A 17,690-nucleotide genomic window follows, 5' to 3' on the forward strand; every position below is an offset into this window, starting at 1 on the left:
TCTTCTTAACGGCGACTGGAAGAATGAAAGGAAGAAAGAAAGAAAATATAAGCTTTAGCTAGCAGGAACAACAACAACAACTGTCAGCAGGTGGGCAGGAGGATGATGTGATTCGATTTTTCTCAAGTTTTTTTCTTTTTTTTTTTATAAAAACAGTCATTCCAATTTCTCTCGTCAAGCAACTACGTTTTTTTTAACACGCACCCTTGTATGATGTTTATAAAAGGAAGGGAGGGTTTGTCTTTAAATTGATTGATTAAATTGTTAGAAATTTATTTATATATTTGAACAAAATGACAATTAGGGTTTTGAATGAATGCATTTTTGAACTCTTTTATGCATTCTTGAATATTTTATTTAATTATGGTGTTTTTTATTTTTCAAATTTTATAGAAATAATTTTTCTAGAGTGAAGATGAACTCGTGTTATAATAATTTATAAAATATATATATATGTATCTATAATCGTTTATTATTTTTATTTTTTATTTTTTACACCCCTCGACAAATATATTTGTTATTTGTTTTTTAATCCTTTGAGTGATGAATATTTTTAACTAAAATATTTTGTAATTATTAACTAAGTTCTAATAATAAATTATATTTAATAATTAAAATTTTTCTTTCTAAATATAATCTAATTAATTAATATAAACCTTACATTATTTTACATTAATATTAACAAATGCATAAATGTATGTGTCCATAGCACTTTAAGGGTTTAAAAAGAAAGGAAGATAAATTTAACTCGTTTATTCGTAATTAAATTATTTAACAATCCCAAGATATAAAATATCAATCCTTATTTATTATACCTTTCGACAGTAAAATAGAAAAATATTTATTTGTTTTTTTTTTTTAAATAGGAAGCAAATTTAATTCGTTTATTCGTAATTAAATTATTTAACAATCCTAAGATATAAAATATCAATCCCTATTTATTATACCTTTAAACAGAAAAATTGAAATCCCCAAAAAAATACTTTAGGTAAAAGGGAAAATGTTAATGGAAGAAGAAGAAGAAGAAGTACAGAGTTACTAGCTTTACAAGTTTCATGGCTCTGCCAACACGAGAAATAATCGAGGTCGATTCAAGACCACTATTGAATTATCGACGAAAGCCATTGTGGTTGCTAACGGAACGGAGATAGCATATAACTAAAAGAGAAAGAGAGATAGAACACACACACATACACACATACACAAGAGACATATATACCTCCACCTATCCAGGATACGCACTCAAACATTCTTGCATCCATAAATGTGTCTGTACTAACATACATATATATATATACATACATATTATATACATAGATAGATTTCAACGGGTCTCTACGTATCTTTCTCAACGTATATTGGAATTCATAGATTCAAAGGACGAGCGAGCGTATCGCTTTGGCAGGGCGTTTGCCCATCGAAGGGAGAAGGCAATTTCTACAGGACGAACCTCGAAAGCTTTCTAGGCGAATTTTCCACTTGAGATATACCTCGTATTTCCTCTAGACACGTTTTACCTTATACTCTCTTACCTATATATATATATTCATACGTTTCAATGTATTCGGTTGTCCCATAAGTCTATGATCCTAGCTAACGGAAGAGAACAAAGTTTGATTAAAAAATCTTTTTTCATTTATATGATGCTATGTTTCGTTTGATATAAAAGTCAACGTTTTTCATGGCTTTAGGAATATGTTTTTAGACATATATATATATATATATACTAGAATGTTTCAGTCACGTGTTACTGTAACTTTGTTAGAAAATGTTGATTTAATATAATTCTAAATTATTTAATAAATTAAAACAACACACAAATTAATACTACAATTATAATAAAATAATAATACACAAACAAATAGAAAAAATCAAGATTATGTCATACGTAAATTGAAATATTAGGAGGACCGAAAAATAATGTCATTTCAATGCATGTCATTAATTTGTATCGATCCGATATTAAAAATTTGCATACTAGATGGACAAAAGTTGTTGATAACAAGGTTGATTATGTTATTGATTAGAAATATAAACTTGTTAATAATGTATTTGTTTGAATTTAAGATTAGAAAGGGACATTACTTTATGGTCCAGCTAATAATTGAATTGTAATACGGGACACCATCTATTGAAAACTTACAGTACCTAAAGACCTGCATAACTTCTAATAAATCCTTAAATTAACAATAACAACTAATAATAATTGTTTAAAAAAAAAAACTGTCCTATGTACTAAGTTAAACAAAACACACAAAATAAACAAAATGTCATTAAAATTGTTTGAGTAATTTCGAACTTTATTGGAAATGTAACAATGTTACGCTGAATTTTTTTTATATAAAAATGTATGTATATATGTATATGCGTTAAAATATGCATACACTATATATATCCAACACGTAAATGGGTTTAAATATATGTTGACTCGTTTTACATAGATCACAACGTAATCTTAAACATACACAACGTAGATCTGAAAAATCTAATGTATTCTACTTGAAGATTCTATTAAGGAAAAGACGATTACATAAAGTCCTATCAAGTTACACCAACTGTAACTGTGTGTTTCAGCTTATCCATCCAAACCTATAGTATTCTAATACTACTACTCATCAGTTTAGCTCATTTATGTTCAACGAGTATTAGTTACATCGTATTAAAACGGTTAACATAAGATAAATAATATAAGATAACTATAATATATGAATATTCTTAGTATATACATTTTAATGATTATCTTATCTTATAATATATATCTTTAGATAGATAATGATCATAGAAAATAATTAATAGTATTAATTTATTCATTTCATTATTTCAAATCTCATAATTTACAATTGTCCAATACGATTAATTAATTGTTGAGAAAAACATTAGTTCCTTTATTCAAAGAATAAAAAACAAAATAAATCTACCGTAATTAAACCAACCCCAATCCCTTCCCTTCCCTAACAAAAAAAAAAAAGACTCATAAAATAACACATAATCTAATAACCAAAAGAGCATACGTACATTAACATACACATGCATACATATTTGAATATAAACAGTATATAAATAAGCTCGTAATCGTATAACGTTATACAAAAGAGATACGTTATATATAATACACACACACACACACACACACATATATATATATATATAAGATATAAGGGTAGAGGGTGGTATATTCGCAAGTATATTCGTTAACTCGATTGGCCTTAATTAAGCAGCGTAGAGCTCGTTCCGATCTGCCGACTAATCGGCTCCTCCCGTTGCCCTTGCGAATGAACGTCTTTCCTACCGATACTAGTCCTTCCCCACCCTCTATCCCTTCCCAACCCCTTAAACCAACTATCCATTCAACCACCCAACTACCAACCTCCCCATCTTCCTAAACTATCTACACCCTTTACCCCTACCACTTTACATTTCCTTCTACTAAAGCTACTTTACCTACTACACTATATACAAATACATATATGTAAATGTGTGTGTGTGTATAGGTGTATGATGTACGAATACATTCAATGGTTTACTCTTAGTGTTTCTCTGTTTTGAACTACCACTTTTCTCTTTCTCACTCTCTCTCCCTCTCTCTCTCTCTCTCTCTCTTACACATTTATACGTATACATACATATATATAAATACGTGTATATATAGGACACATATATAAACAGTAGGACTTTGAAACGTGGATAGGACACGTCAGGAGATTAGAAGCTAGCTTTCCTACTGATTTAGGAGGAAAAGCAAGTACCGCGAAAGCTATGCGAGAATAGTATAGCTGTCTAGTGTTCTATCTATGCTTGCAACCGCAAGGTGCTGTTAATTACCAGAATCCCCTAGCATTAAGCTCATCGCAGTTGGAAAGATTATTTTGTTTTTCTGGCTTTTTCTTTTTTTTTTTGTTTTAACTTTCATTTCTTTTTTTTTTCTTTCTATAATATAATAAAAAAAAAACAACAACAACAATTAATAGATAACAATATTTATTGACAAATTTATATCAACGTGTATAAATAATAGTCATGATTATAGTGATACGATGACCTTTAGGAAAGAATGATTAAACGTCAGGTAGCAAAACGTATGACTTAAACTATTGAAATAGGTGTACATAAGTTATATCAATGTGTATATATATGTGTGTGTGTGTGTGTGTGTGTGTAGTTTAAAGGTGTGCCTCAGGTATAACGAATACCATAGAAACAGCAACAGCAGGATGTAATTCCATGTAATATTTGACGGGTGTTAGATTGACGCTGACGTTGTACATGCCTGCCATAATCTAACATGGTCTCTATTGTTGTGCATATGTAGTAGTTAGTCATCGGGCGTCTTTGCAATTCCCCTGACTAAGCTTTGCTCCTAGCAAAGCGGTAAAATCGATTCACTTCTACCCTTTCCACCCTTCTTCAACCAACCAACCAACCCACTCACCCCTTTTGATTCTGTTGTTACATTAGACCAACTTTAAAAGACAACCGTAGGATCAACGTGACGACTAACGTGATTTCTATTAGGTTTCTAAGGTGTAATTATAATTATGGGATCTTAACGTGTTATCTTATTTTTATTTAATTTATTAGTTGATTGATTTTTTTTTTTCGTTTTTCTTGCATGGTTTAATATTATAATTTATATATATATATATATATATATATATATATATATATATATATATATATTTTTTTATAATTGTATTCTCATAAATTTATTGTATAATTTATATAAAAATATAAATATAAGAATATAATTTTATTTTTAAATTTATTTTAATTTATATTTTTTATTATAATTGTATTTATAAATTTATTATAATATATATTTTCTTTTATAATTGTATTTATAAATTTATTATAATATATATTTTTTTTTCATATATATAATCCTTTTTATTATTTAAATATTAGAATAATTTTTATTATTTTTTATAATGCCTTTAATTATTAAATAATAATAATAATAATAATAATAATAATAATAACTTTTATATATTATTTTCACATTTAATAATTTTGATAAAAATTTCTTTTTCATTTTGTATTTTATAAAATATATTTGAATTGAATTTATTGGAACTTTAACGTTGTAAATCAAATTTGAATATTCCTAACGTTAGATGGAAACTTTGAATTAGTTAATTTGTTGTTACCAATCGAACGAAATAATTTCTCTCTCTATCTCTCTTTCTCTTTCTCTTTCTCTTTCTCTTTCTCTTTTACTCTTTGCTTGTTATTCCCAAAAGAGAAAGAGAAAGAGAGAGAGAGAGAGAAACATACAAAGTGATGATGATATTCATGCTTGACACTTCGTGTGTACATTCACAGTTGTTTCCATCAGTTAGTTCTAATCGATCGATAAATTTAACGGACGTCAAAGTTTTAGGTATAGTCTAATCAAGCTCGTTACATTAATCACCTTTTCATATTGAACCAACTGTAAAAGACAACATTTATCATAGTTCAAACTATTCACAAATACAAACGTATAATACATTCCTAGTCTAATTTAAACAAATAATATAATAATTTCATAAATATTTATATATACATTTATATATAATTGTTATTAATATAATTAATAATTATAAATAATTATATTTTAATTATTTATTTATAATATAATTTAATATAATATATAATTTAAATTAAATAATATATTAATATTATTAAAGAAAAAGTTCAAAGGGAAAAAAAAGGAGAGTAAAAATAAGAGATAAAGATAGATAGAGAAAGATAAAGTATAGAGAAAGAAATATAGTGATTTTCTATTCGTACGAAGGTAGAAAATGATTTTCACGTAGGATTTTCATCCCCACCTCACCTCTCACCCCTCCCTTCACACGTTAAACTCGTATACCACATCTCTCGTTGAGAATCTATGATGATATTGATAGGATGAGATGAAGAAGAAGAAGAAGAGGATGAGAAAGACGAAAAGGAAGGAACAAAGTCTATCCTCTCTCTCTCTCTCTCTCTCTCTCTCTCTCTCTCTCTCTCTCTCTTTCTCTTTCTCTTTCTCTTTCTCTCTTACACACATACACATACATATATACATACATATATACGAAGTCCATTAGATTCTCTCGTTCATTTGACTCTCTCATCTCGTCCTTCTTATTCGAAAGCTACCCCATTTCACCATAAAGAGAGAGAGAGAGAGAGAGAGAGAGAGAGAGGAGAGTGTTAGTTTCTCCTTCTATTCACCGGATATGATTTACGTGGGTTTCTACCTTAGCTAGGTAGAAGATTTAAACCCTCCACTTCTACCCCTATCACGTGAAAATCGAATTCACGTGATGGTGAGCTTAGAGAAATTCACTCGAGTCCGAGATTTGGAAAATAAAAAAAGAAATAAATTACGAGGGAAAGATTTAGAAGAATTTATCATCGGTTTCTTCTTTTCTTAAGATGGTTGTTCATTTTATTTTATTTTATTTTATTTTATTTTATTTTATTTTATTTTATTTTATTTTATTTTGTTTTGTTTTTTTAATAAGGAATTTATTCGTATATTTTTTGGAATATAAAAAGGTTGGGTTTTGTAATATTAATTAAATATTTATTTGTTTAATAATAGTTTCTGTTTTCTGTATTATTTTTTTTTTTTTTTTTTTTTAATGAGGTATTTAGTCATACATTTTTTGGAATAAACATAATTTAGGTTTTGTAATAGAAATTAAATATTAAATTGTTTAATAATGGTTTCTTTATTTTATTATTTTATTATTTTAAATGTTTTAGCATTTATTAGTATTTTTATTTCACTTAATTTCGATTTTATTTTGTAATTATTTTATATTTATATTTTATATTAATATAAAATTTTTAATATTTTTTATTTAATATAAAATATTAAATAAATTTAATATATATATATTTATATTATATATAATATATTATATAATTTTATATAATTATTTTTTAACAAATTACTATCCGTGCTATATATTATTGTAAAATATAAAATTATTATTTAACAAATTGTACATAAAAATATTTCAAATCTTTTAATCGTGCAATTTAATTTTATTACTTTGCTATATTTTTATATAACTTGTGTATAATTGTGTATATAAATATATATGGATATTATTATTTATGAATTATTAATTATTAATTTGTTCAACTATTCTTAAAGTGAACAAATGTTCTAACGCGACATTTGTCATATTTCCTTTAAATATTATTCTTAGAAATGAAAAACTGACAAAACTTTTGTCCTAGAAAACGAGCAAATTCTCTAAATAGAATAGTTCATTTCTAAAATTGATATTAGAAATTCGCGCAGGTATGATTATATTTTAACATTCCACGCAGGTAGGATTTCATTAAGAAATAACGTTAGAGAATGGTATCTTCCATTAGAATATTATATTTAAAGAAGAAAGTATTCGTATACTTTGGAAATTCAATATCAAAATTAATTCTGCACAACATAGAATGGTTAAATTTTCGATAAAATTTTCGATAGAATTAAAACTATACAACGCACAATTTCGGATACACCAAATTATTCGATAAAAGTAACGAGAATATTGCATTGGCGTAGGGGAGAAACGAGAAATGGGGAAAGGTGAATGGTTTCGCCACCGTTTACGATGAACAAAATAAAAAAGAAATAAAATAAAATAAAATAAAATAAAAAGGTAAAAAAAAAAAAAGGTACAATTTACGAGCTTCAGAAGAAAAAAAAAGAAAAAAGAAAAAAACAGAAGAAAGGAAAATATTTACAACAAAGTTATAAAAGCGTTAACAGATAATAAACGTTTTCCAATTTTTTTTGATCAACGTTAAATATATATTGGATCATGTCAAAACTTTTCCTTATAGAGTATTTTATTTTATTTTATTTTATTTTTTTTTTCCCCATAAATACGGTCTGGTAATAATCGTTTACTTTTAAAAGCTGACACGTCATATAATAATTGAAAAAAATAAAAAAAAAATAGAAAAAAGTAAATCACCACTTGCAATATAAAAACACCCCTTGCAATATAAAAATGTTAAATAAGAAATAATAATAATAATAAAAAAAAAAAGAATAGTACAAAATATTCTATAAAAATACAAAATAACGTTATTATTAATTACAGATAATTTTACACAATTTATGCAATAATAATAATAATAATAATAAATACAATAATATTTGCTATTTATTAAAAGCTAGGTATTCTGCAATGATCGAGAACGTTTAATAATAAGAGTAGTATATTCTTGTGGTAAAACAATTAAGTTTACTTTCTCGTAGTTATATATTCATGGGGAAAGGGAAAATATCTACTTATTCATTTACAAACCGTTGTGTTTCACACCAACCAACCAACCCAACCACCTAACCACCCTCTACTTTCTCATCCATTTCCCATCCAAACTCCCCTCACCCTTTCCTTCCTACTTTTCTCTTTTACACAGTACCACCGAGAGGATACTCTCTTTCTACGATTTGCACGTTTATTATTCGGTTAATTACGACGAAGCGAATCTTAAGTATACGTATGGCCTTTTACTAATTGTTCGGGATCGGTCAAATGAATTTCAAACGATTATTTTCATACCTCAAGGGCAAAGAATTATCATTCTGAAGAGAAAGAGAAAGAGGTCACTTGGTAGCTTGAAATGAAAATGAAAAAGGGTTTTGCTTTGGTTGGTTGGTTCGTTCGTTCATTCGTTCGTTCGTTCGTTCGTTGGTTGGTTAGTATGAGAGTGGTAGATTAAGGGTGTCAGGAAATAAGTGGAAAGGGTAAAAGGAACATATACAACTACGACAACTACGACGAGGGCCAGTAGGTTGGTTGGTTGGTTGGTTGGTGATCGCGTTCTGCAAACGTTCAACTTTTACTCGAGCTGTTACAATTACTCTGTCAGCGTGAAATTTATCACGAGTCTTTGGCCCTTTACCTTTCCTACCCTCCCTTAGATTTTACCACCTCTTTTCTACCTTACTAATGCCAGCAGCAGCAGCAGCAGTAGCAGCAGCAGCAGCAGCAACGTTTTCGTTATCAGAATCTCTTTCTCTAGAAAACTCACCGCAGCATCGTCTAACAAAATGCTTTACTTGCCCTGCTCAACTTTTCCAATTAATGATAATTGCTGATAGGGGGGTTTCAAGGAAGAACTAGGAAGGTTCTGAGGGCTAAGGGAAAGAGAATTGAGAAAACGGAAAGAACGATGAAGGTTAGATATCGGTAAACGTATAATTTATTTCTTTTGGTTATACAAGCTGACTCTGTTAGAAATGTTACAAATAAATGTGTCCCTTATAAATTTCAATACTTTTGCATATTACTTTGGGTTTATTAGATTTTTTTTTCCTTTTTTTTTTTTTTTTTTTTTGGTTACTTTTCCATTATCGCGTAATTCGAAATTAAATTTCGTCGAGTGATACTTTTATTGGATCTATTGGATCCAATCACTGATAGTTTGATTTAACAAATTTCATTTACGAAATATAGGTTAGTTGACAAATTATTGAAATACTGAATAGATTTATTTTATCGTATAATTAATTATTTATTTGTAAATTGGACAATTTATTTATTGTATTTTATTTTGTTACACTATATATATATATATATATATATATATATATATATATATATATATATAGTTGTGGTATATATATGTAGTTTGACTTAACAAATTTCATTTACGAAATATTTTAAGTTGACAGATTATTAAAATACTGTGTAGATTTATTTTATCTTATAATTATTATAATAATTGTAAGATACATAATTAATTATTATAAGATAATAAAAGAAATAAGATGTATATTAAAATTAATATATTTATATTTTATTAATATTATATTATAATATTATAAAATATAATAAAATATATAATATAATTTTATTAATATTATATTTAATATATTTTTATTTTTTTATATTATATTTATATTATTATATTTAATATATATTAATATATTTTATGAAAATTGTGTAGAATTAATTTATTTTATATTATTTTATTTTATTTCACTTATTTGATTGTCATAATTATGAACAAATATGTATATGTAATTCAACGTAATTTTATATATATATATATATATAAACACATATATGAAAAGAATACTTACAACTATTATTGATAACAAATATCATTAATAATCGTCTAACGTTATAACAATGTTATAACCATAATAAATGTGAAATATGATTAAGTTAGGTATAAAGAAAGAAAATTGCATACGAATAAGAAGAAAAAAAAGTTGTGGTCTGCTCTATGCTGAGGTGAATATTTTTATTCTTTTTCTTTTTCTTTTTTTTTTTTCTTTTTCTTATTGTTTAGGCTCGTCACGTCAGGAACATTGTTCTTATCTTCGGTTTAATCGTCCATTTCGTTTCGTTTCGTTTAGTTTCGTTTCGTTTCGTTTCGTTTCGTTTCATTTCGCTTCGGTCTACGTAGTACATTTCGCGTTCCAATGTTATTCCCTGTATCCTAGGTATTCGTTCATCCATTTGCCTTTAGATTCAGTTCCTTGAACTTCCTGTAATTACACGCTTTTCAGTATGCCACCGTGCACGTTTCTCTTTTTCTCTCTTTCTATATATCTCTCGTTCTTTTTCTGTAACTCTATCTTTTTCTAATAAAACGAATTTCTACGCTCACAGATCAGCCCAGAGTTTTTTCTCGATTACGCGGATTAATCGTTATATACTATGTTTATATGTATTTGTGTTTGTGTGTGTGTGTGTGTGTGTATTAAAATACGAGAAATACCATGAGAATTTTTTTTAAACAAGTATCAAACAAGAAGACAAAAACATGTGTGCAGATTACATGAGTTAGTAGTGAAACATTCCAAAAAAAAAAAGCAAATTTCAAGAGAATTGGACGAGTGAATAGCATCAGAAATAAAATAATTTATTATAATATTATTTTTACTTGTTTTCTAATTATTTATTTAATAATTAGAAAAAATGTGCGCCTGTAGAGATGTAACCCTCCAGACACACTTTGAAAATGTTGCTTACGAGCGCCATCTTTTGAGACAGTATTTATTTTCAGTCCAAACTGTTTTTACACGCAAGTATTACGGGTTGCCTACCTTTCGGGCAGAACAAAAATTTCGTCTCAACAGATGTCTCTCGCAAGCAACATTTTCAAAATGTGTCTGAAGGGTTGCATTCAAATAGGCGTAATATTTTTCATAAATAATGATAAAAATTTATTTTTAATTTTATAATTAGTTATGCAAATAAGAATAATTTTAAGAAGATAAAAAAATTTGGTTATTTTTTCAATAATTCCCCAAAGTATATAAAAATGTTATAAATATACAAACAATGATAAAAACAAAATTGAACAATAATAAATAAAACATACTATAAAATACCTGTGTAGCATATTATTAAGAACTTTTCTTACAAGCCCAGCAATATAACAGATATTTGCATGCTCTAATTAAAATGGCCGACTTCATAAGTAAATACAAACGCATACGTATCAATCTAACTATATATTACAAACAAACCAATACACAAACACACACATTTAAATACTTAAAATATTACTCAGACTTTATTTAACATTAATCGATCATCCTAAGACTTTTTAATCCTTTAACTAACTTTCTATCTAATATATATATACACACCCTAAATTCATACCTATAACATACTCGTTTGATGTAACTGTATAAACACATATATATATACACACACACATACTTATGTGTAAATTCAAACACGTGCATAGAAACGTAAGTATAAGTTTATCCTTTTGAAGGTAGAAAATGATGATATGATGATATCGTAGTGAAAGAGTTGAAAGAGGATATGGGAAGGGAAAAGAAGGGGCAAGCAGAGACGACTAAAGGGGGTTGGGAGGATGAGTAAAGGGGTTTGAAAAAAAAAGAAAAGAAAAAGAAAAAGGGGGTAAAATCTTGTATTCATTGGTCGCACTCACCACCCGTTTTCTCCTCCCCTTGACTCCCTTAACTCCACTATTCCTCTTTCCTTCTTCAACAAACCCCCTTACCCTTTTTCGACACCCACTTTTACCTATATATTTCTTCCCCCTTTTCATCCCCCTTAGCTACTATCTCTTTCCAATGTCTATACTTCGTCTTTTTCTTTTCTTTTTTTTTTTTCTTTTACTTTTTATTCTGATCCTCGTCCTTATCATCCTCATCGTTGTCTTCGTCTTCGTCTTCGTTCTAGTTGTCGTTGTCGTTGTCGTTGTCGTTGTCGTTGTCGTTGTCGTAGGGCATCCGGTGCTACGATCCTTTTCCCGATTTTACGACCGATTCTCGTAATATATATATATATATATATATATATATATATATATATATATATATATATATATATGTATATATATGTATGTATATCGCAACTCGTGCAACGATAGGCTAACTCAATCTGGACTAGGAAGGTAGCAGTGAACGAGACCGGCATACGAATTTGATCCTACGATCGAATATTCTCTTCTTTCTTTCCTTTATCTTTCTGTCATACGTTCCTTTCTTTTTTCTTTTTTTTTTTTTCTTTCTCCTTTTCTTTATCTTTTTATTTTATTTTATTTTATTTTTTTTTTCTATTTTTATTCTACCTTCTTTTTATTTTTTTTTATTTGGTGATGTTTTATTCGGAAAATTTGTGAATAGGAATTTGATGATTTTAACATTTAAATATAATTGTTTGTTGTGATATAAAATAAATTATTGAAATAATTCTTTCAAGATAATTATTAGGATTTATATAATATATTAATATATAAAATAAATAATGTTTAGGATAAATATTAAAATAATTATTACGACAATTTATTTGTAGAATAATTATATTCGAATTAATATTATTATTTGATATTATATTATTATTATTTAATTTATATTATTTAAATATATATTTTATTGTTAAATATTAATCATATAATATAAATTATTTTTTAATATTTTATATATTCATAGATATTTAATATATTATGATTAAGTAGTATAGTATACTATAAATATATAATAAATAATATAATAAATTATTATTATATATTTAATAATAAAATATATATTGAAATAATAATAAATTAAATATTAATAATATAATATTCTATAATAAACAATAATATAATATAATTATATATACTTTTACTTATATAATTAATATTATAGTATTTTAGTTCATACATATACAGTATTTTATATTACTTTATATATATTTATAAATAACTCTCTCTTAGATACTTAATATTATAATATTAATAATATAATATTAAATTATATATTAATAGAATAAAAATTAATATATTAATATTTAATATATATTATGTAATTAAATATGTAACTTGTTACCTACATAAATATACAACCATTAAATATTTAAATAAATTTATATATTCTAATATAAAATATATCAAATTATTATAACTACTAATAATAATAAATAATGAATCTCTAAATAAAAAATATTAAAAAAAAAAAAAAACTGAAAAGAAGCATGGTGTCTTTAGGATAAAGATCAATGCATAATCATCAATTCAACTTTGACTGATTAAAGTAATAATTATAAAGAAAGGGATGAGGGTAGAAAATAAGGGGTGGTGTTTTTCACAGATAGATAGGCAGGCAAGTAGATTTTAGAAAAAGACGTACGTATAAAATCCAATGATAACGAGAAAATTCCGGAGGTAATCGAAAAGCTCAAACTACATTCATACATATATATGCACTCACACACAGATATACATACATACAGAAGTACTTCTTCACATCGAGAGAGAGAGAGAGAGAGAGAGCGAAGTTGGTGGAAGTGCATCGATAAAGCGCGAGATAACGATCAAATCGACTTCCATTCCGATCACGTGCACTTGACGAGTATCGTTTTCAATGCGGTGCTGATTGCAATTATCTGCCTGGTTGCCTACCTCCTCCTCTTACCTCCTATCTCCTCCTCTTACCTCCTCCTCCACCTCTATCTCATCCTCCTCATTCTGACGTTAGAACGAAATGTATCGAGATTTTTTTCGACTAACGTTTTCTACAATTCCCTTTCTATATTTTGTCCTTCTTTCGTTCTCGTTAAAACGAGTGTGTTATCGATTAAACGAACTTTCTATCTTTCTATCTTTCTATCTTTTTATCTATCTTTCTATCTTTTTCTTTACTCGATAACACGTTCCTCGAAATACGACACGTACGTACCTATCTACCTATGTATGTGTACTATCTATGTTTGTGTACGTACCTACCTATCTATCTATGATATGTGTGTGTGTGTGTGTGTTTGTGTATGTAGTGTATGCATAGCACGTATACGTGAGAGGAAAGTTAGGAGGGGTTGGGGTTAAGGGTGGGGGTGTATGCTTTTGACGACACAAAATCGCACTAAGCGTTTCCTCGATTCCTTTTTTTTTTTGGTTCTTTCTTTCTCTCTCTCTCTCTCTCTCTCTCTCTCTCTCTCTCTCTCTTTCATACTTTGTCCCAACATTTTTGGTTTTTTTTTTTTTTTTGAGAAAAAAGTATAAAAAAAGGAACAAAAGTATCATAGGCTAGTCCAGGTATCTACACTTAACACGTGGCACCGACGTATCCACGAATGATACAAAAATTTGGCTTCGCGCCGTCGATTGTTTTATCTCTCTTTCTCTTTTTCTCTTTTTTTTTTTCTCTAGTCCTCCTGTTTTCCTCGTTTTATTTTTATTTTTTTTCTAATTCCGTTTCTGTTTCTTTTTTATTTGGTTTTGTTTTCTAGAAATGGGGGAGTGGGTGGGGTTGTTGTTACGATCGGTGACGATTTTTTCGAAGCCATTACTCGTATCTATCTCTTTTTTCTATTTTTTTTTGTTCTTTTTATCTCGTCGTAGTTGACGTCGTCGTCGTTGGTTGAATGCAACAAGAACAGGGGAACAAATCTAAATAAAAAAAAAAAAGAAATTATTTATCGAGAGAGAAAGAGAGAGAGAGAGAGAGAGAGAGAGAGAGACACACAGAAAGAGACAGAAAAAGACAGAAAGAGACGAAGTCATTGGATTCAATTTGGTTGAATCTTTTTTTGATTATACAATAAAAAAAAAGAGACAACATGGAAAGATAGGAACAATAAATAAAAAATGTTAAAATAAATCAATAAAAGTAGTGAGGTTTTTTCCGAATAGTAGTGAGGTTTTTTCCAAAATGTAGTGAGGTCTTTTCCCATAAGTTCGTGTAAAAGGATGTAAAAAACATGGGGGTAAGGGAATTTTACACGACGATTCGAAACGTCACGAAACAATAGGATAAAACGGTCGTGTAACGAAAAGAAAGAAAATAGATACACGTACAACTGTAATAGTAGTAGTTAGAGTAATAGTAGTAGTAGTAGTAGTAGTAGTAATGGTTAAAGGGTAAAAGGGAAACTACCTGGAGATGTTTTTTTCGGATAGACTCGTGTCGCTCGAAAAAAGCATTCGCGAAACACGAAGATTCGTTCTGCTATGCCACAAAGAATAAAAATACAGTTTTCACCGGTCAAAGATAAGCGCGTGGGCTTTTAAAAAGCAAACGGAAGGAAGGGAAAACCCTTTACTCTCGGTTTGCGTGAAAAAAAGAAACAGAGAATTTATATACATATATATGTAGTTGATGTTTCAAAAATTATTAACAAAATTCATACGTTGTTTAAAAAGATTAGAACATTTTTCATTTCATTTCACTTTTTATATACAAGTATCATATATTGGATTATTTATTTATACAACGTATATGAATAAAAGGAAATTATAAATTAAATTATTATACTGATTGATAATATCATTAGCCCTTTTATTTGTTTTTTTAATTACACTACTATTAATTTAGTAAAATATAAAAAATAATGTATAAATAAAATTATATAAATAGAAAAAATATTTAAAAAAAAAAACAAAAACAGAAACTCTAATAATTATATTAATTCTATTAAATTATATTCAACTCCAGATTTACTTTACATATATTTAAAATAACAAATTTATTTCTACAATTAAATATAATTTTAATAAAATAAACCTATAAACCAAATATTATAATGATCAATAATATAAATAAATAAATTAAATAAATTAATTGTTTCGTTAAATACAAAAAAACACTAAGTTGCTTTCAAATATTTTAATATAAGTTGTGCGTGTGTGTGTGTGTGAAGTTGTTGAAAAAAAAAATCCAATATTAAATTGTCTCACTTTTTCTTCTCCTTGGTATGATAATTTTGAAACACCTTATATTTTTATATACATATATATATGTATTTTATATTTGAGCACGTTTTACGCGTTTTTTTCAAGCCACTTTTCATTCGTTTACAGACTATCACGTTACACAATCGAACTTTCCCTCTCTTTTCCTGCCTGTTCCACTTTTGTAACAAGTAACGAGACTATCGAACGAACGAAAAGAAGAAAGTTAACTTTATCGAAGTAACGTTTTTGTAAAATATATATAAAAAAAGAAAGAAAGAAAGAAAGAAAGAAATAAAGAAAGAAAGAAAAAGAAAAAGAAAAAGATAGGAAAAAGATAGAGCCGATCGTTCGCCACAAAAACTTTTCACTTTTCAACGAGCACGAATAGCGAAAAAGAGTGTGAGACTTTGTTAAATTCTTTCTCTGATTCTATTTCTTCTACTTTTTCTAACTTCTCTTCTACTTCTGTTTCTTTTTCTCATCTTTTTCTTTCTTCTTTTTTATTGTTTGATATTTGTGATTTTTGATCATCAGGATCAATCAGAATTTGATCATTAGAATCAATCAGAATTTAATCATCAGTTTTACTCTTTAGTTTAATTTCTATTCATTGTATATTTTGTTTTGTTTTGTTTCTTATTTTAAAATTACTTTCGAATATTTTATAATAGAAATGTTAATAATTTAATATAAACAACGTTTTTTAAAAAACCTTTTTCTAATTTGTATTCCAGGATGGCACTTATACGTTAAACAGCGAAATGGAAGCTTTGGGTCTTTGTCCTCACGATCCAAGACACAACAGTACAGCTGTATTTGTTGGTAAGCATTTAAATGACTACTAATTAATACTAATTTTATTTCTAATTATTCTTCTGCTAATTTCAAATATAATTACCATATTTAAAATACAAAATATATATATATTGGAATAGTAGTTTATTATTTATTGTTAAAGTAATTTGTGGAAGTGAATTTATGAAAATTATTTAAACTCGTTAACGTGAAATAAAATTTTTTTTTATCATTTGTAAAACAATTAATTTTTTATTGTAATATATATATATATATATTTTATTATAAATTATTTTTATTATTGTTATTTTATTTATATCGTTTTATAGAAATACATAAATCATTTAGAAAAATTTATCGTTAATAAAAGAAATTTATTAATTAAATAAATTTATTTAACTAATTTTATTAAATTTAAAAGAAATATATTTAAAATAAATATATATTATTATTTTATATTTTATTATTTATTATACATTATTTTTATTATATTATAATACAATTTTATAATATTTATTATATTATTATTTCTATATATTATTATTTTATATTTTATTATTTATTAAACATTATTTTTATTATATTATAATACATTTTCATAATATTTATTATATTATTATTTCTATATATTATTATTTTATATTTTATTATTTATTAAACATTATTTTTATTATATTATAATACATTTTTATAATATTTATTATATTATTATTTCTATATATTATTATTTTATATATTAATAGATTGAATTTATAAAT

The 17,690-nt window shown here is 26.6% G+C and overlaps 1 protein-coding gene across 2 annotated transcripts in view; it reads left to right on the plus strand.

The window, feature by feature from the left end:
* LOC107071521 (semaphorin-1A) overlaps window positions 1-17,690 on the plus strand; it is a 246,998-nt gene that overhangs the window by 190,697 nt on the left and 38,611 nt on the right. For both annotated transcript variants that reach the window (XM_015330571.2, XM_015330572.2), the window contains exon 5: window positions 16,872-16,959. In XM_015330571.2, the coding sequence (XP_015186057.1) occupies window positions 16,872-16,959 (88 nt within the window). The remainder of the gene's footprint in view (window positions 1-16,871; window positions 16,960-17,690) is intronic.

Source organism: Polistes dominula, unplaced genomic scaffold (assembly GCF_049000335.1).
Source record: "Polistes dominula isolate Pdom_NZ unplaced genomic scaffold, Pdom_raw_medaka contig_11, whole genome shotgun sequence".
NCBI lineage: Eukaryota > Metazoa > Arthropoda > Insecta > Hymenoptera > Vespidae > Polistes > Polistes dominula.